Source organism: Euleptes europaea, chromosome 3, assembly GCF_029931775.1.
Source record: "Euleptes europaea isolate rEulEur1 chromosome 3, rEulEur1.hap1, whole genome shotgun sequence".
Lineage (NCBI taxonomy): Eukaryota > Metazoa > Chordata > Lepidosauria > Squamata > Sphaerodactylidae > Euleptes > Euleptes europaea.
The window spans coordinates 98,853,653-98,871,112 of record NC_079314.1 but is presented as its reverse complement, the minus strand read 5'-3'; the positions used below and the strand labels follow the sequence as shown (position 1 = coordinate 98,871,112).

Below are 17,460 nucleotides of genomic sequence, written 5' to 3'. Positions count from 1 at the left end.
AGTAATTGCATTACTGGTGAATCTAGCTTTTTCCATAGCACTAGTCAGATGGGCCTTCCAGCTCAATTTGATTGCAAGATGACCCCCAGATACCTAACTTGTTTACCTGTTCAATTGGTTGTCCATTTAGGAACCACTTATATACTGGAGGAGGGTATAGGTTTTAGCAAACACCATTTTTTTAATTTTTGCATATTTATGACTAGTCTTTTACACAGTATTCTGCAAATGCTTTTAATGGTTTACGTAAACCAGAGTACGTGATAATAGAAGTGTATCATCTGCATACAGCCAAACTGGCCATTTCTGTCCTGCCAGCACTGGCACATAGGTTATGTAACTGGACAGATGAGGGAGGAAGACAATATAAAGAACATACCAATAAGAACTGTAACCACAGAGTGTTGGATTAGCATCTGGGAGATCCAGGTTCGAGTCCCCACTCTGCCATGGAACCTTGCCGGGTGACCTGGGGCTTTGTTTCTCTCCAGTTGCAGGTACTTAAACCCTGGGCATGGCCTGAGATACAAATCCTTTGGCAAGAGCTCTTAGCCCATGGCTTGCATCTTGCCCTGTATGTATTTGTTTTCTTTGTTTATTTAAATTGTATTGCTAAAACTGGTTTCATATTGTGGAAGTTTCTGTGAGCCAGTTTGGGGGGTCCCCTTGTGGAGAAAGCGGCATAGAAACATCCCAGTAAATGTATAAATCCCCTGCTATCTCTGTATATATACACACACAATTGCATCTTCCTGTTAGGGTAACCATGTCCCTCTTTGCAACCGGTGGGAGATTTTGGGGGTGGAGCCTGAAGAGGGCAGGGCTTGGGGAGGGACTTCAATGCCATAGAGTTCAATTCCCAAAGCGGCCATTTTTCTCCAGGTGATCTGATCTCTATCGGCTGGAGATCAGTTGAATTAGCAGGAGATCTCCTGCTACTACCTGGCAGTTGGCAACCCTACTTCCTGTTCACCTTATATAGTAAAGACAGCTACTGTAGAACTGAAACAGCTCAGAGTCATCTTGCATTGCTTCCGGGGATGACCCTAGGAATCCGTTCACAATGTAACACCAAGCTGTGGTTTACTGTTACATGATGTAACTCCCTTCCCTCTCTTGCTCCCTCCTCCTTTCCCATGGTGAGATCCAATTAATTACTTCCCAGTTTAGGACAAATCCTAGCATGATGCTACATCTGAAGACGGAAGCTGTAGTTTGCACTTCCCCTCCAAGCCCAGATTGTAAACCAGCTTTAAACCATGGATTGGAAGGTTTGCCAGTTCATGTGTACTGGCAAACTGCCCTAAAGTGGAAGTAACTGCTTGAATTAGCGTGCATAGCAAAGGAGGCAGGGGCAGAGGGAAGGGGGATTGAATGAGCCTGAGATTCGATCATGAAATGCCAAACCATGGTTTGGTATTATACATGCACTAACCATAGAAGTTGTGATGTTGTGCAGGTGCTGCAATATTTATGACTTAACCTGCACCCGTTTTTGTCAGTCCAGACGCACATAGGATTGGGCTTTTAAAGTTATTTCAAATGTATAAAGCCTTCCTTTCCCCGTTCAAAGCAGGGCTTCCTAGCAAGGGTGTACATTCCTGCTTTCTGCAGGGATGTGATGTGCATTCCTGCCGCCATCTGCGTAGCACCCAGAATCTGGCAAATGAAAACTGGATGGATGAAAGCGAACTCTGTGCAGAATCCACATGACAGACTCTGTTGTGGAGGCATGAAAATTCACGATGTTGCCTTTTAATATAGACACAAACTCGAGGAAATGAACATTTGATTAAACTAAACACATGGGCCTTTTATATTCCCAGACCCTTAATTTAAAGCCCTGTCACCTCCATGCGGCAAATTTATCGTCTGACTTCCAAGTGATACCACAAATGTCTGCTGAGATGAGGAGGGGGGGAGGAAGGAGACAGGGGGTATGAGGACTCTTTATTCCACAACCTCTCCAGTCACCGCTACAGAATATTTCTGTGGTGGGCAAGATTTAAGTTTCAAATGAAACCACAGGGCAACAAGGGACTCTCAGCTGGTGCAATGCTCCTTGGATCCATCTCCTCCTTCTTTTTTATATGCATATAACATCCCTCCCTTTGGTTGCTGGGTGGCTTGCGGTCTTTTTATCATTTTAATATCCTCTTTGCCTCCCTCCCTCTGGGAGACTTCTCCTTTCAGAATTTTCTGCCACCCAAGAGCAAATGTTGAATGTGTCAGACAAATTTACAGAGAGAGAAAAAGATCATTTTAAAAAAATCTCTGCTGTGTTAAGTGTATGGGAAGAAGGGAAATGACTTCCTGGCGTGAGTGTGTTTTAAAAGTTGCATTATTCCAGAGTATACTATGCTTTTAAAGAGTCAACTGTCCCATTAGAAGAGAGAGCAACATATCCTGTACCATGGGCAGATGCTAGAAAAACCATCAACTTTATTGCCGTTTTCCCAGGGATCGTCTCTATAAATATGTATATTTGAAAAAGCATGGCTATCGTCTTTTTACCTCAATAAATACAGTAGTAAACATGCAGAGGCCTAACATCTAAATACAAAAATAAGTTTCCTTAAAGTAACCTAAGACATAACCAATTTCCCCACACATGTGGGAAGGATAGGTTTGCCAACCTCCAGGTTCTAGCTTGAGATCTCCTGCTATTACAGCTGATCTCCAGGCGATAAAGATCAGTTCACCTGGAGAAAATGGCCGCTTTGGCAATTGGACTCTATGGTATTGAAGTCCCTCCCCTCCCCCAACCCCACCCTCCTTAGGTTCCACCCCAAAAACCTCCTACCAGTGGTGAAGAGGGACCTGGCAACCCTAGGGGAGGGTAGGACTGCCAACTCCCACTTGGGAAATTACCTAGAGAATTGGGGATGGAGCCTGGGGAGGGCAAGGTTTGGGGAGGGGTGGGAACTCAGTGGGGTATAATGCCATAGAGTCCAGCCTGCAAAGCCACCATTTTCTCCAAGGGAAATGATCTCTGGAGATCAGTGGTATTTCCAGGAGATCTCCAGGCCACACCTGGGAGCTGGCATCCTGAGAAGAGCAACTGGAATTGAGGTCAATGGAGACTTTGCCCCCTTTCAGGCTGACTCTCATGTGGACTAGGAACTCCTAGGGCTCAAGTAACATGCAGGCTGGGGCTCCAGGGATGAGAATAATGGCTGAATTCATGTAAAGGGGGGCATATCTGGGCATCCCTGGCTGAGTATGCATACTGATCACCAGATAGGGAAGAGGGAAGAACGGGGGCTCTATTGAATGTGTCCAAATAAATAATTACAAATCAATAATTGCTTGTCATTGTGGTACAAAAACTGTTGGAAGATTCCTAAAATCAGCATACTGGGTTGCATCGAGTTATAAAAATCCCAGGCCCAGTTCATACTCTTACTGAGCCGGCAGTTTCTCCCCTTGAGAAAGAGGAGCATGCCTCTTGCTTCCCCCTGCATATGGTTTGTGCACTGGTGCTGCATATGGTGGGCATATTTGCATAAATTCAGAACATGCAATCTTTCTTTTGCAGAGGGTGGGGAAAGGCTCATATGGAGTCTAACACACATTGGGCCTCCACATGAGTACCTAGCCCACATGTTAGACAGCATGAATGGTGCAGGGACGGTTTACCTGTTCCTGACACAGGAAAAGGACTGCCTGTTCAGCAAAGGGCTTGAAAGTCTATTAAAAATATTTCCTTCCGTAGTTCACTGGTACAGAAGGGGCTAGAATGCTAGTCAAACCAGCTGCTCAAGTGCCCAACCAAACTTGCACGTTAGCAATGCTGGTGATTCTTTCTAGCAAAAAAAGAGAGGTTTAATTTGTTTATTTATATCATGCTTTGTATTACTATCAATGTGAAAAGGACAGTCTCCCAGAGAAAATATGTTGGACTTGAACACACATGAACACATGAAGCTGCCTTATACTGAATCAGACCCTTGGTCCATCGAAGTCAGTATTGACTACTCAGACCAGCAGCAGCTCTCCAGGGCTCAGGCAGAGGTCTTTCACACCACCTACTTGCCTAGTCCCTTTAATTGGAGATTGAACCTTAGGACCTTCTGCATATCAAGCAGATGCTCTGCCACTGAGCCACAGCCCCCCCCCCCAAAAAAATTACTTCCGTGAGAATTCAGCAGGTGCTTTGCAGTGCAATCCTACGAAGAGTTCCTCTAGTCTAAGCTCATAGAAACTAATGGGCTTCTCTACATAGACTTGCATGGTAAATTATGCAAAATAATGTGCTCCATTGATTTCAGCTAACTTCCTTTGAAGTGGGACTATATTTCATGAGCCAAATAGTTAACTTATTATTTGTTTCCATTAATGTGAAGGATGTGATGCTCTTCCAGATTGTTTTAAGCATATTTTAATTTTTTTTAGAGTCTCCAGTCAGCCCACTGAAGCTAACAATTGTCTTAGAAATACAAATATTTGGAAAGTAAAATAATGAATCCAAGGTGCCTTTAACTTGGATTAACTGGAGGGGAGGTATTTTTTAATGTTCTCTTTGTTCTGAGGATAGTTGAAAAAGCGGACATAAAGATCATCAGATTAAAAAATGAAAAGATAAAAAACTCTGATGGGGAAGAGAGGTGGAGGAGGAGTGGTAGAATAGGCAGGATGAAGAATGTTTTGCCCAAACAAACAGCAAGGATATTATGACTGTGTTAGTGCCTGTTACTAGCTTAGAAACTCAAACACTGAAGTAAAAAACAAAGGAAGAATTTAGCTCTAGAATAACTCCGTGCTCCTCATTTTACAGGCGTCCTGACTGTATTGATGGAATATGCTTCCTCATGTTAAAAAAAAAAAAACGAAACAAAACAACCCCCCAGTCCTCCCTTCATGGAAAATATACCCCAACTGGAAGGAGGCAAAATTAAAACTCTTCTCCCTGGCATATTATTTATTCTGTGATCAGGGTGATTTTAAAGTGGGAAGGTAGTCAACCATACAACAAGACAGCTGTGTTTGAAAGTGGCACATTCTGAAGAAAACACTTTCTGAATGTATAAACCAGCCCTTATTCAGATGCTTGGCTTTCTACACTACTGACTCCATTTCCAGTGATTCTCATGGTCTCCAACACAGAACTGGTACATGGGGCAAAGGCTAACCGCATGGGTGTCCTGGTTTCTGGGTGGACTCTGTGAATCTTTGCCTGCCTATAGTGATGTGGGGCAGTGGCTAAAACTGGGAGATCCAGGTTCAAATCCCCACTCTACCAAGGAAGCTCTCTGGGTGACCTTGGGCCAATCACACTCTCTCTCAGCCTACCCTACCTCACAGGGTTGTTGTGAGGATAAAACAGAGGAGAGAAGAACAGTGTAAGCTCATTTGGGTCCCCATTGGGGAGAAAGGTTGGTGTAAGTAAAGTCAATAAATAAATAATGCAAAACCTTGGTTGAACCCATAACTCTGCCAGATATTTTGTGTGAATCTGTCCCAGAACACCGTCCTGCCAGTAACCCTTGTATATATTGATATAGTTATAGCAGAAGGTGACAGTGAGATGCCTCTAATATTGTCTGACATTATCAAATTCCGTTGACCTCTGTTGCCCCAGGTATGAAACAGAGCTGGATCTAGTTTTGTTGGTAAATTTATCCTGCTTCTAGAAGCTGGCAAAGGTCAGGCATCCAAGCTTCATTCTTTGATCTTCCAATATACTTTGTTCCAATTGATCAAGAATTTTTGCTGGCATATTTGCTGACCCTGGATGAAATAAACAGGATTGCATTTCAGAGGACATTGAGGTTAATGCTGATCCTAAGTGTTTGCTCTTAAATTACTGGATTATGCTTTTTTTATGTGCTGGTGTGTGTGTATATATACAAAATTCTCGTTGATCGTTCAACATCGATAGGTGGATTAAGCAGAATGGTACAGGCAGGTTTTCTGCGTCCGTTGGGAATAGTTCAGTGATCCTGTTTCCCCTGTAGAGGAGGCATGTGCATTCTTTTATGGGCATGGCACAACATCTAGATGTTTGGGAGAAAGGTGTGTAAAAACACCCTGCGTCATTGCTTACCTGTAACATGTAAAGTAGCCAGCCCCAGATACTCTCAAAGCCAGGCTGAATGGAGCCGTCATCCTTGAGTGCCCTCCTGTGCCCCATTGTGCGTTCCAGATCATAGTGGCAATTTGGCCATGAACGTTGGTGTCCACTTTGCTGTCTCTTTCATGGATCCAGGCATTGTTTTTCCTTGGAAATAATATGCAAAAGATTTACGAAATAGAAGGCTGAAGGCACAAGCCTGTGCGGCTCCAGAAAGCCCAGATTTTGCAACATGGAGCTCCTCTCCATGCAAAGAGACTTCTGGCAGTTTATCCTCTGTCATTTTTGTTCAGGAGAATCTTCTGTTTGAATCACACATATTATGCTTTGTTTGGCAAGGTCTTGCATGTAGTTTTGCTGCCCTCAGCTGGCAGGACTGAGCAACATGACTTGTACGAAATATTGTCGAAGGCTTTCACCGTCAGAGTTCATTGGTTCTTGTAGGTTATCCAGGCTGTGTAACCGTGGTCTTGGTATTTTCTTTCCTGACGTTTCGCCAGCACTCAGTGTTACTCCTCTGAAGATGCCTGCCACAGCTTCTGGCGAAACGTCAGGAAAGAAAATACCAAGACCACGGTTACACAGCCCGGATAACCTACAAGAACCAATGACTTGTACGGTTGCTGCAATTTCCCCAAGAATAGCCTTGGTGGAAGGAAATTGTACCTCCTATGCCTTTGGGCCTTTCCCCGTGGCAAATGTGAGCAGGAACGGATTGATATGAAATGTTGGGGAAATGTTGAGTTCTGAGCAGCCAGTGTGATGCAGCGGCTAAAAAAAACTAATGCGATATTGGGGTGCATCAACAGAGGCATAACATCAAACTCTCAAGATGTCATAGTTCCGCTGTACACTGCACTGGTGTACACTGTACACTACCTGCCACACCTGTAGTATTGTGTGCAGTTCTGGAGGCCTCACTTGGATGTGGACAGAATCGAGCCGGTACAGAGGAGAGCGACGAGGATGATCAGGGGCCTGGAGACCAAGCCCTATGAGGAAAGGCTGAGGGTGTTGGGAATGTTCAGTCTGGAGGAGGTTGAAGGGGGACATGATTGCTCTCTTTGAATGGCTGTCACTTGGAGGAGGGCAGGAAGCTGTTCCTGTTGGCAGCAGAGGATTGGACTCGCAATAATGGGTTTAAATTGCAGGCAGAGAGTACCTGCTGGATATTAGGGGAAATGTTTTTACAGTAAGAGTTGTTCGACAGTGGAATCAGCTACCTAGGGAGGAAGTGAGCCCCCCCTCACTGGCAGTTTTCAAGCAGTGGCTGGAGAAGCACTTGTCAGTGATGCTCTAGGCTGATCCTGCATTAAGCAGGGGGTTGGACTAGATGGCCTGTATGGCCCCTTCCAACTCTATGATTCAACATACCAATTACATTCTTTGCTACTTTTAGATTCTGGAAATAGGGAAGGTCAAGACTACTTAGTTGCCTGGAATAGAAATCACAAACCACACAGGTTACTAATAAAATATAATAATGATCTAAAAATATTTTTTTGTATTGGTCACGTGTGTATTCTGAGCTTAGGGTGGCATACATAAATAGGGGAGGGGGTCTCATTTATGCTCACAACAACCTTATGAGGTAATTAGATTATGACTGGCCCAAGATCAGCCCGTGAACATAATGGCAAGTGAGGATTGGAACCCAGGCCTCCCCAGTTGCACATCCAGCACTGTTCCCACTACACCAGACTGAAGATATTTGATCAGGGTTTTGTATTCTAAATCACAATATGAGTGATTTTGTTTTCTTCAAGAATGTTCCTGACCACCAAAACATCCATGAACTCCTCTATCTGGATATGGTGATAGCAGAGACTCTACGCATGTATCCACCTGCATTCAGGTCAGTGGACACAGCTGAAATCACATGTTTGAAGGCATACTTTCTTATCCACCCAGCAGTGCTCTTCTGCAACTCTGGCCGAACAGTTGGGTTGGAGAAACAGCGGCAGCAGCTGAGCAAGAATGCGCAGAACACAGAAATGAGCTGTCCGAGTAGCATTAACTTCTTTGGAAAAAGAAGCTGTGGCATTTGGCTCTTTTGATTCAGATAGTGCTATGATTCTGTTGCTGTAATCTTTATGGAATGAAATGTCTTCTCTACATACTGTGGACTATTCTTTTTTCTTTCTTTTTTTGTCCAGTTCTCACAGACATCTATTTCCTCTTCTTTTGCCAGGCCTATCATTGATGATTTACATGCAAAAGCGTCTTCAGTTAGTCTTGCCTTTCCTGCCTTTATGTCCCTGAAGTATTTAACCTTTTCGCGTGTAGGTTCACCCGTGAAGCATCAAAAGACTGTGTAATTTTGAGACAACGCGTACCTGCTGGTTTTATAGTAGAAATCGCTGCTGGGCAGCTCCATTACAACCCAAAGATCTGGCCAGATCCTGAGAAGTTTATTCCTGAGAGGTACGTGAACTGCTCTTTTCCCTTTCTTGTCTCATTGTTCAGACCTCATCAGATCACACACTGTGTCTCATGTGGCTGATAAAGGAAGAAGCTTGATGCGCAGAATAGTCAGTTATTACAATCAAAGCAGGGTTTGTTTGTGGTGAGAAAGAGGCTAGTGCTCATGTACTCTTGTGCTCATGTACTCTATCTTTCTCTCTCCCTCTCATGCTTGTGTGGGGGACATGATTCCTGCTTTGAATGCAGAGTCCTCAACAAATTGAGATTTGTTTCTGTCTCGGTGATCAGGAGTCCAAATCACAGTGTAATCCTGGTTTAGAATCCCGCTCAACTGGGAAAGTAACAAGCCCCGATTTTTAAGCCCCCTGAAGTCCAACCTAACAACAAATTGGAACCAAAGACATCCTAAATCAGAAAGTCTTCAACCCTGGCTCCACATGCCAGGGGAGGAGGCAAGGAATGTGCAAGCCTGAGAATAAACCTGGCGTCAGGTTGGCGTGAGTAAATGCTGTGAGCTCCCAATGTCTTAATTCACCCAGAAATAGTTTACTAAGTAGACCTTGATTTCTCCACAAGTTCTTCAGTAAAATCTGGATTAGCATACTCTTTTATTATATATTCAGCAGCATCTGGACATTTTTCACCTGACCCTGTATGCCAAAGGGCAGCACCACCAAAATGTGTGTGTGGGGGGGGGGGCGGGGGATTAACCTTTAATAGGAGCCAGAAGCCAACTTATTTATTCTAAACCTGGGGTGTCAGACATATGGCCGGGGGGGGGGAGGATACGACCCCTTGAGAGCTCTTATGTGGCTCGTGAGCCAGCCGAGGCAGCCACCCCCTACTCCCGAACTGGGCTGGTGAGCCCGCTGTGGGCTCCCAAGCCAAGGCAGCCACCCCCATCCCAAGGTGTCAGTGATCAAAGACTTTTAAATAAAATACTGTAAGAGTGTTATTGGTTTAAAGCATGTTTGTATTTTAAGTAAAAAATAAAGGAAGAAATAATACCCTTAATTGACTTTGCCTGTGTCTTCTATAACCTTTGTATCTCCAGTACCTGGCATTAAATTTTATGGTACACATGCTCTGCCCTCCCTAAGGCAAATTTGTTCAGCTGCATTTTATTTTTTATTTTTTGCTGAGCGGTAGGAATTCTACATATCTTCTATTGAAATTGGCATTGAACCCAGTTTACCATTGCTCCTGCAGGGTTTTTGCCATGTACCTATTATTCTTTCCCCATCATTTCTCATGTGGCTATTTAATCTTCTTAACTCCCAGGTTTACAGCAGAGGCCAAGCGGCAGCGCCATCCCTTCTCCTATCTGCCCTTTGGGGCAGGCCCTCGGGGCTGCATCGGGGTGAAGCTGGCTTTGACGGAGCTCAAGATTACACTGCTAAGAATCTTGCAGAAGTTCAGGTTTCAAACCTGCCCCGAGACTCAGGTTTGTACCTGTGCTGTTTCTTGGATGTACGTTTGCCGTTGAAAGGTGTTGAGGAGACAAGGGGGGAAAACGATCCTAAAAAAGGAGTTTGTTCCATTCACTCCCATCACAAATGCACATCCCTGTAGCCATGGTTGGAAAGGGAAGAGTTGGAGCTCTGCCATGAGAGAAACTTCTTTGCTATTTCTGAGGCCCTGCATTAAGCAGCCACAGAACTCCAGGGCCCCCTCCCCGTTTCAAAAACCTCTTTTCTAGCCTTATCAAACAGCTAGGAAATTGAGCACAGAAGTGCAAGGTAATCACACTCCCCATAATTAGCATTGCTTCTAGGGTATGGCTGGCAAGTCTGTGGTCAGAGTATGGTATGATAGGAGGGCGCATGATACTGCAGCCTTGCTGAAGCTAAGCAGACCAAGGTCTAGTCAGTGGTTGGGCGGGAGAGTTTCTGAGAGCCCTGGAGTTCCATAATGAAAGAAAGGTGGGATATCAATGTTGCAAGTACATCTCCTGAGAGGGTTGCCTGACACCTTGCAAGCAATAGCTGTGGTATTCCTAGGCAACTTGTTCCATGTTCTGCTCCTGTTCCCTTCCCCAGATTCCTTTGCAGCTGAAATCTCAAGCCACCCTAGGACCAAAGAATGGAGTCTACATTAAGATAGCTTCGAGATAGAACAGAACCCGATTTCTACGCGCCTTCCAAGGAGATGACAACTTGCTGGGGGATGCGTTGTCTTTGTATTGTGAAACCCCTTTGGAACAGCCTTTCCTTTCACACACCTTTGCTGCTTATTCAGGCAGATGGGAAATGATGTTGAGGGGACAAGTATATTGGACTGCACCATTTCAGAAAATCTAGGAAAGTTAGCTTCAGGATGGATATGTGTGACTTTAGGAAGCTGGAAGGCAAGGAATCTGCATTCGATTCTAAACCCTGCCACTAAGAGACACTTCATCTGTGCAAAGAAATGCAAGGAGCTGGTGGAGTCTGATCTGGAGAACCAGGTTTGATTCCCCACTCCTCCACATGAGCGGCAGAGGCTAATCTGGTGAACTGGATTTGTTTCCCCACTCCTCCACACGAAGCCAGATGGGTGACCTTGGGCTAGTCACAGCTCAGAGCTCTCAGCCCCACCTACCTCGCAGGGTGTCTGTTGTGGGAGGGGAAGGGACGGTGATTGTAAGCCGGTTTTATTCTTCCTTAAGTGGCAGAGAAAGTCGGCATATAAAAACCAACTCTTCTTCCAATTCTTTTTCCACGTCTAATGGAATCGGAGGTTGGACAGCGAGATTCATGTGACCAGCTAGTTTCCGGGAGCACTTGTCCCTTGAACCTTTGTAGCCTCTGACTTGTCCTTTGGTGGCCATGTCAACTTGCTTGCTATCAGAGTCACAGCATTTCATGCCTTATTACCAAATAAACAGTTTTGGATCTTTGTAGAAAATACATTCTGTGAAAAATATTCTCTGTGTTCACTTGAGAGAATTTCAGTGAGACCAGTGGATCTATCCACCTTGACTTTCAGTGAGAAAGGCAGATTATGCCAAAAGTAAATAAAAAATAAAATCTATCTATGTACATGTGAGGATAGGCTCTAAGGGTCTTCTACAGGCATCCCTGCAGGTGGGTTGTTTGTTTTTTGCTGCAGGCCAAGTTCTGCTTCCCCGTGCTTTGCTCTTCCTTAGATCCCATGTACAGCCTCCAAATAAAATGTGGATCAACTCCTCTTCTTTGTGCCCCCGCCCCCAGGCTTCAGGGAGGCTGTTCACTTTGGTTTTGCTTCAAGCATCTGGCACATTTACCTGCCTGTTATCAAACACTTGTTGGGCACCTCTTTTTTTTTTTTTTTTAATACTCCTTACACTTCAAAAATTGTTCCAAAAAGGGGATGTTGGGCTCATGATTGATGCAAGGAGTAGCCAATCAGTGCTGTGGCTCACCTTTTCATCTGCAAAAGAGGAAAATTGGTTTCCCCTGAGCTGCATCCTGGAGAGGAAGTGTGTCCAAAAGGCATTGACTGCACTACTACCACATGACTAACATTATGTATGTCTGTAAGCAGCCTATGGCCTGGTCTGGATAGCCCAGGCTAGCCCAGCGTTGGAAACTAAGCGGGGTTGGCCCTAGTCAGTATTAGATGGGGGACAACCAAAGAACACCAAGGTCATGACGCATAGGCAGGCAATGGCAAACCCCTTCTGAATGTCTCTTGCCTTGAAAACCCCATGGGGCCACCATACGTTCACTGTGACTTGACAGCAAAACCATAAATGCAGCCTATGTTACTTGTAGATTTTGCAAGCTTATTGAGAGTGCCAGTTCCTGACAGTGGCTTCCACCTCATAGATTCTGTGGCTCCAGCACAAACTTAAAAAGAGCTTCTTGTATACTGCCCTGAAATAAGAAAAGAAAAATTACACACCAAAAACAGCTAAGTTCTGTTACCTATATATAAGCTACTATGTAAATGAAACAAACTGAAAGGACTGAATTTTCACTAGTTGTGGAAAGCAACAGGACCACAAAAGCCCCTCTGTAGCCTCCTCCGGTCTCCCCTGGGGTCCCATAATGTTACCAGTTACTTCCCACACATGTTATTTGGAGTCATAATAGCTAAAGGACACTTCTCAGAATGCCAAATTCTGTACCACCATCTGGAGCAGGACAGCAGAAGAAGAAATCAGCAGGTGAGGGTTTTTTGTGTGTGTGTGCATCACAATGGAACTAAACTAAACCACAGAACGCTGTTTGATTCCCCTACTCTGGTTGCTGCAAACATGTATCTAAATTTTAGCTGCAAACATCTAGGAGTAAGCAAGTTGCTATCCTTGAACTAAATTCAGCAAGCTAGCAAACCATGTAGACATCCTGTGAAAATGTGCAGGAAGGGTGTGCAAAGGAGGCAATTGATTAGCTGCTCAAATAAATAGATGTTCATTCATGTTGTCACTGGGTTTCAGGAAGGCTACAGCTTCCGTTGGTTTCCCAGAAGTGTCACACCACATTGTACAGGAGTGGTTTATGGGTTTGTATTCAGGTTAAAAGGTGACTATAAAAAAGGCAAAGCGTTTGCAAACTGCAGCCACTTTCTACACAAGGAACGGAGAACAATCGTAGATGTGTGTGTGTGGATGTGTGTTAAGTCCCATCAAGTTGCTTCTGACTCATGGCGACCCTATGCCTTAATGACCTCCAAGGAGCCTTGTGGCACAGAGTGTAAGCTGCAGTACTGCAGTCAAAACTGTTTTGGATCTGCTCACCACGTGAGTTCAATCCTGACGGAAGTCGGTTTCAGGTAGCTGGCTCAAGGCCGTCCATCTTTCCGAAGTCGGTTAAATGAGTACCCAGCTTACTGGGGGTAAAGTGTAGATGACTGGGGAAGGCAATGGCAAACCACCCCATAAACATAGTCTGCCTAGTAAATGTCAGGATGTGACTTTACCACATGGGTTAGTAATGACCCAGTGCTTGGACAGAGGACTACCTTTAAATGTCCTATCATTAACAGCCTGGCTCAGGTGTCGCAAACCAAGGGCTGAGGCTTCCTTTATAGTCAATCCATCTCGTGTTGGGTCTTCCCTTGTTTTTTGCAGTCTTCCACTTTTCCTAACATTATTGTCTTTTTCCAGTGACTCTTGTCTTCTTATAATGTGACCAAAATACGATAGCCTCATTTTAGTCTTAGATATATACCTGTTGTATATTTCCCCTAGATGAAAGGGGTTTCTACAGTCTGTGCTATGTAATTTGAGAAATGTAAACTAAATTTCATTTCTTCTGTAATCAAATTTTAACTTATTTACCCTTTAACACACACACACCCATAGCCTGGGATTCACATACCTGAAGGAATGCCTCTCTGTGTGAAGAAGAGTTGGTTTTTAAATGCCGACTTTCTCTACCACTTAAGGAAGAATCAAACCGGCTTACAATTACCTTCCCTTCCCCTCCCCACAACAGTCATGCTGTGAGGTATGGTGGGGCTGAGAGAGCTCGAAGAGAGCTGTGATTAGCCCAAGTTCACCCAAGTGGCTTCATGTGTAGGAGTGGGGAAACAAACCTGTTTCTCCAGATCAGAGTCCACCTCTCCAAACCACCACTCTTAGCCACTACACCACATTGTCTACCAGCTTCTTCCATGGCCCCAGTCTCACCTTGTTATCTGTCCCCCAGGAGGGGACTTTGGTCAGCAGCAGCCATTTCCAGGGCTTTTTTGGATGACTGCACACATGGTCTGGAATTGCTGCTAATGCAAATGAGGAATATTTTCTCCCCCTCTGTTTCCACAGGAGCTTGTTTTATTCTGAAGAGGTTTCCCCCCCTAATTCTGTGCCTCTGTTTGTGGTTGTAAGATGTGATTGTTGCATTATTGTGATTTGGTGCGTCATTTTAATCCTTATGCTGTGCACATACTCTAAAATGCCTTGTGTCTACATTGTATGGAAAATTGGTCTAAAATATTTTAGAATGTTCAAACAACTGTCTCGAGGTCTTAGGCAGAGATTCATCTCCCAGCTCCGTTGGCCAAGACCTTTCAACAGCACTGCTGGAGATTTGAGGTGGGACTTTCTGCATACAAAACAGATGCCACTGGTGAGCACCAGCTTTTCCTTTATAATGAACTCAAAATGAAAATGCAAGACTTGAATTACTTACGACTACAGCCCAGATACTTTTTCTTAGAAGTGATTTCCAAAGCAATCAACCAGATCTTGTTTCCAAATCAAATAAGTGCTTTACTGCCTAGTGAGAATGAAATGGAGCTAGCAGATACACCTGAAATTGCATGTGCATAATGCTAGACATACAGAATTTGCATCATTCGTATTGCTTACTGGACCAGACTCATGTTAATTTGGTGGTCTTTGCTAGAAGTCTAAAATGCACAAGAACTGTAAAATTAGATGCACTAGAACACCCTGAGGAACATGTAACATCTGGTAGTGACACACCTGGAATCTTCCATTGGTGTGTAACGACTCCTCAGGTTTCCCTTATGAATGCACAACCCCAAACAGGCGATCAGCACTACATAGTACTCTTTAAATGGTTAAGGGCCAAACTAGGCTGATACAACCGTATTTCCTTAATCATGCACCTGTCTTGTTCATGCATTAAGTAACGGGTTGTCAAGAGGAACCATGTGTGGGAGGAACTGGGCCTTCCCCATCTGATGTCCCTGTACTCTATCACTGTTCTCACAATCCAGTTCACTTCTAATAACAGAGCCAAGCTTGTGGGGGGGGGGTGTGATTCAACTCCTCATCAGCAGACCTTTTTTGGATTTTAATACCAGCTCCTTCTGCCCCCCCTTTCAGGGTGTGGTTAAAGCTGTTGCAATGAGGATGGAGGTTGGGGGGGGGGTTTTGCCTACACCGGTCCCTGCCTCCTGCCAGCGTGCTTCATCTGGTGGTTTGCTAGGTGCAGGGAGCAAACTACTGCTTCCCACCTGCCTACTCTTCTTGCAGCTGCTGCTCAACTGAGGATGAAGAGTTGGTTTTTATATGCTGACTTTCTCTACCTTTTAAAGAGAATCAAACTGCCTTACAATCTCATAGAATCATAGAGTTGGAAGGGACCACCAGGGTCATCCAGTCCAACCCCCTGCACAATACAGGAAATTTACAACTACCTCCCCCACACACACCCAGTGACCCATAGTCCATGCCCAGAAGATGGCCAAGATGCCCTGCCTCAGGTCAAAGAATCAGCATTGCTGACAGGTGGCCATCTAGCCTCTGCTTAAAAACCTCCAGGGAAGGAGAGCTTACCACCTCCCGAGGAAGCCTGTTCCACTGAGGAACCGCTCTAACTCATGCTCTCCCCCAACCCATTGCAAGTAAGGGCAGGCTGGTTCTGCCACCCACAACTCCCCCCTCCCCCCCTACTTCCTTTCCTCTCCACAACAGACACCTTGTAAGGTAGGTGGGGCGAGAGAGTTCTGAGAGAACTGTGACTAGCCCAAGGTCACCCAGCAGGCTTCATGTGGAGGAGTGGGGAAACAAATCTAGTTCACCAGATTAGCCTCCACTACTCACGTGGAGGAGCGGGGAATCAAAACCTGGTTCTCCAGATTAGAGTTAACAACTGTTAACCACTGCACCACAGCGGCAGATGGGAAAGCAAAAGGGAGATTCATTGCTAAGTTGGTGATGCTAACTTGCTCCCATAAAAACGGTAGCATGTACTGTAGGCACTGGCAGCTGTGGGTACCCGGGCAACCTTTAGTCCCCAGACTCTACCCTGCCTGGCGGCTGGTACTGGCCATGTAGAGGGGACAATGGGGAAAACATGAGATGCCAGGACTCTGATCTGGTGAACTGGATTTGTTTCCCCACTCCTACACATGAAGCCAGCTGGGTGACCTTGGGCTAGTCACACACTCTCAGTCCCACCTACCTCACAGTGTGCCTGTTGCGGGGAGGGGAAGGTGATTGTAAGCCGGTTTGATTCTTCCTTGAGTGGTAGAGAAAGTCGGCATATAAAAACCAACTCTTCTTCTCAAACGAATTGGACCCATTGTATCACTTACCCTTAAATCAGCAAAGGGAAAAAGGCAATCTACCTTGCCATACTGGAAATATGGAGATGGTCTAGTTTTACCAGAAATTCTGGGCAAAAACGCATGGTCGCTTTATCCTCCTTTAATCCCTGTTTCAGCCAGGATCGAACGCGTGTGTTTTGCCTAATGTGCGTTCGATCCTGGCTAGAACAGGGATTAAAGGAGGATAAAGCAACCATGCATTTTCGCCCTCTTGTCAGCCTGCTCACAAGAAACTCTTCCCGGTCCCAATTCACTGGATATATCCTTCAATAAACATAGCTCCTGAGGTAAATCTCACACATAAAACCCACATGCTGTCAAGCCTTTGAAAACAGCGGTCTTCTTCCAAGAACACTCAATCATCTCAATTCCTTCCTTCAGATAAAATCATATATATATATTAGCATGTTGGCTGCTTACCAGGTCTGGAAGCTTATATAGGGCCTTACAGGCATATAGCAAGAACAAAGCAAACACGGTTGTTTTAAGATTTGGCTACAGCTTGCTCAACATCTACACATGAATGATGCTTAAGTAATTGTTAAAAAGCAAAACTAAAAATTTGTTTCTGTGATTGAGTGGTTATTATAACAAAGCATCTTGAGGGAATTTGTATTTCGACTCAGGCAAAAGCTGTCATTTTAAAATAGTTGGGGGGAAATTTTGTTTAAGTAGCGAAAATTATGCTTTGCCTAGAGAATGAACAATTTGAAACTTGATTACTAGATGTGAAGTGGTTATCTTTTTTACTGTGTTGTCTACACTTTTTGGATTTTCAAAATAAAGATATTTTGAAAGACATTTTTTCCCGTTTCGAATCCTTGTGAAGCACATTTTCTCAGAACAGAGACCAATGACCATGGTCCACTTTGTATCACTGTTCAGCCTCTGCCAGCCTTCATCTATACACCCTTCAAGAAGACAGTACTGGAAGATCAAAAGTACTGTGCTTTGAGGCTTCTGCTGTTCACCCTTGT

At 44.6% G+C, this 17,460-nt stretch overlaps 1 protein-coding gene across 1 annotated transcript in view; it reads left to right on the top strand.

Annotated features, from left to right (window-relative positions):
- The window catches only part of TBXAS1 (thromboxane A synthase 1), a 280,650-nt gene extending 269,999 nt beyond the window's left edge, over positions 1 to 10,651 (top strand). The window contains exons 11-14 of the mRNA XM_056847438.1: positions 7,840 to 7,928; positions 8,360 to 8,497; positions 9,779 to 9,941; positions 10,537 to 10,651. Of these exons, the coding sequence (XP_056703416.1) occupies positions 7,840 to 7,928; positions 8,360 to 8,497; positions 9,779 to 9,941; positions 10,537 to 10,611 (465 nt within the window). The 3' untranslated portion in view covers positions 10,612 to 10,651. The remainder of the gene's footprint in view (positions 1 to 7,839; positions 7,929 to 8,359; positions 8,498 to 9,778; positions 9,942 to 10,536) is intronic.
- The last annotated feature ends 6,809 nt before the right edge of the window (positions 10,652 to 17,460 follow it).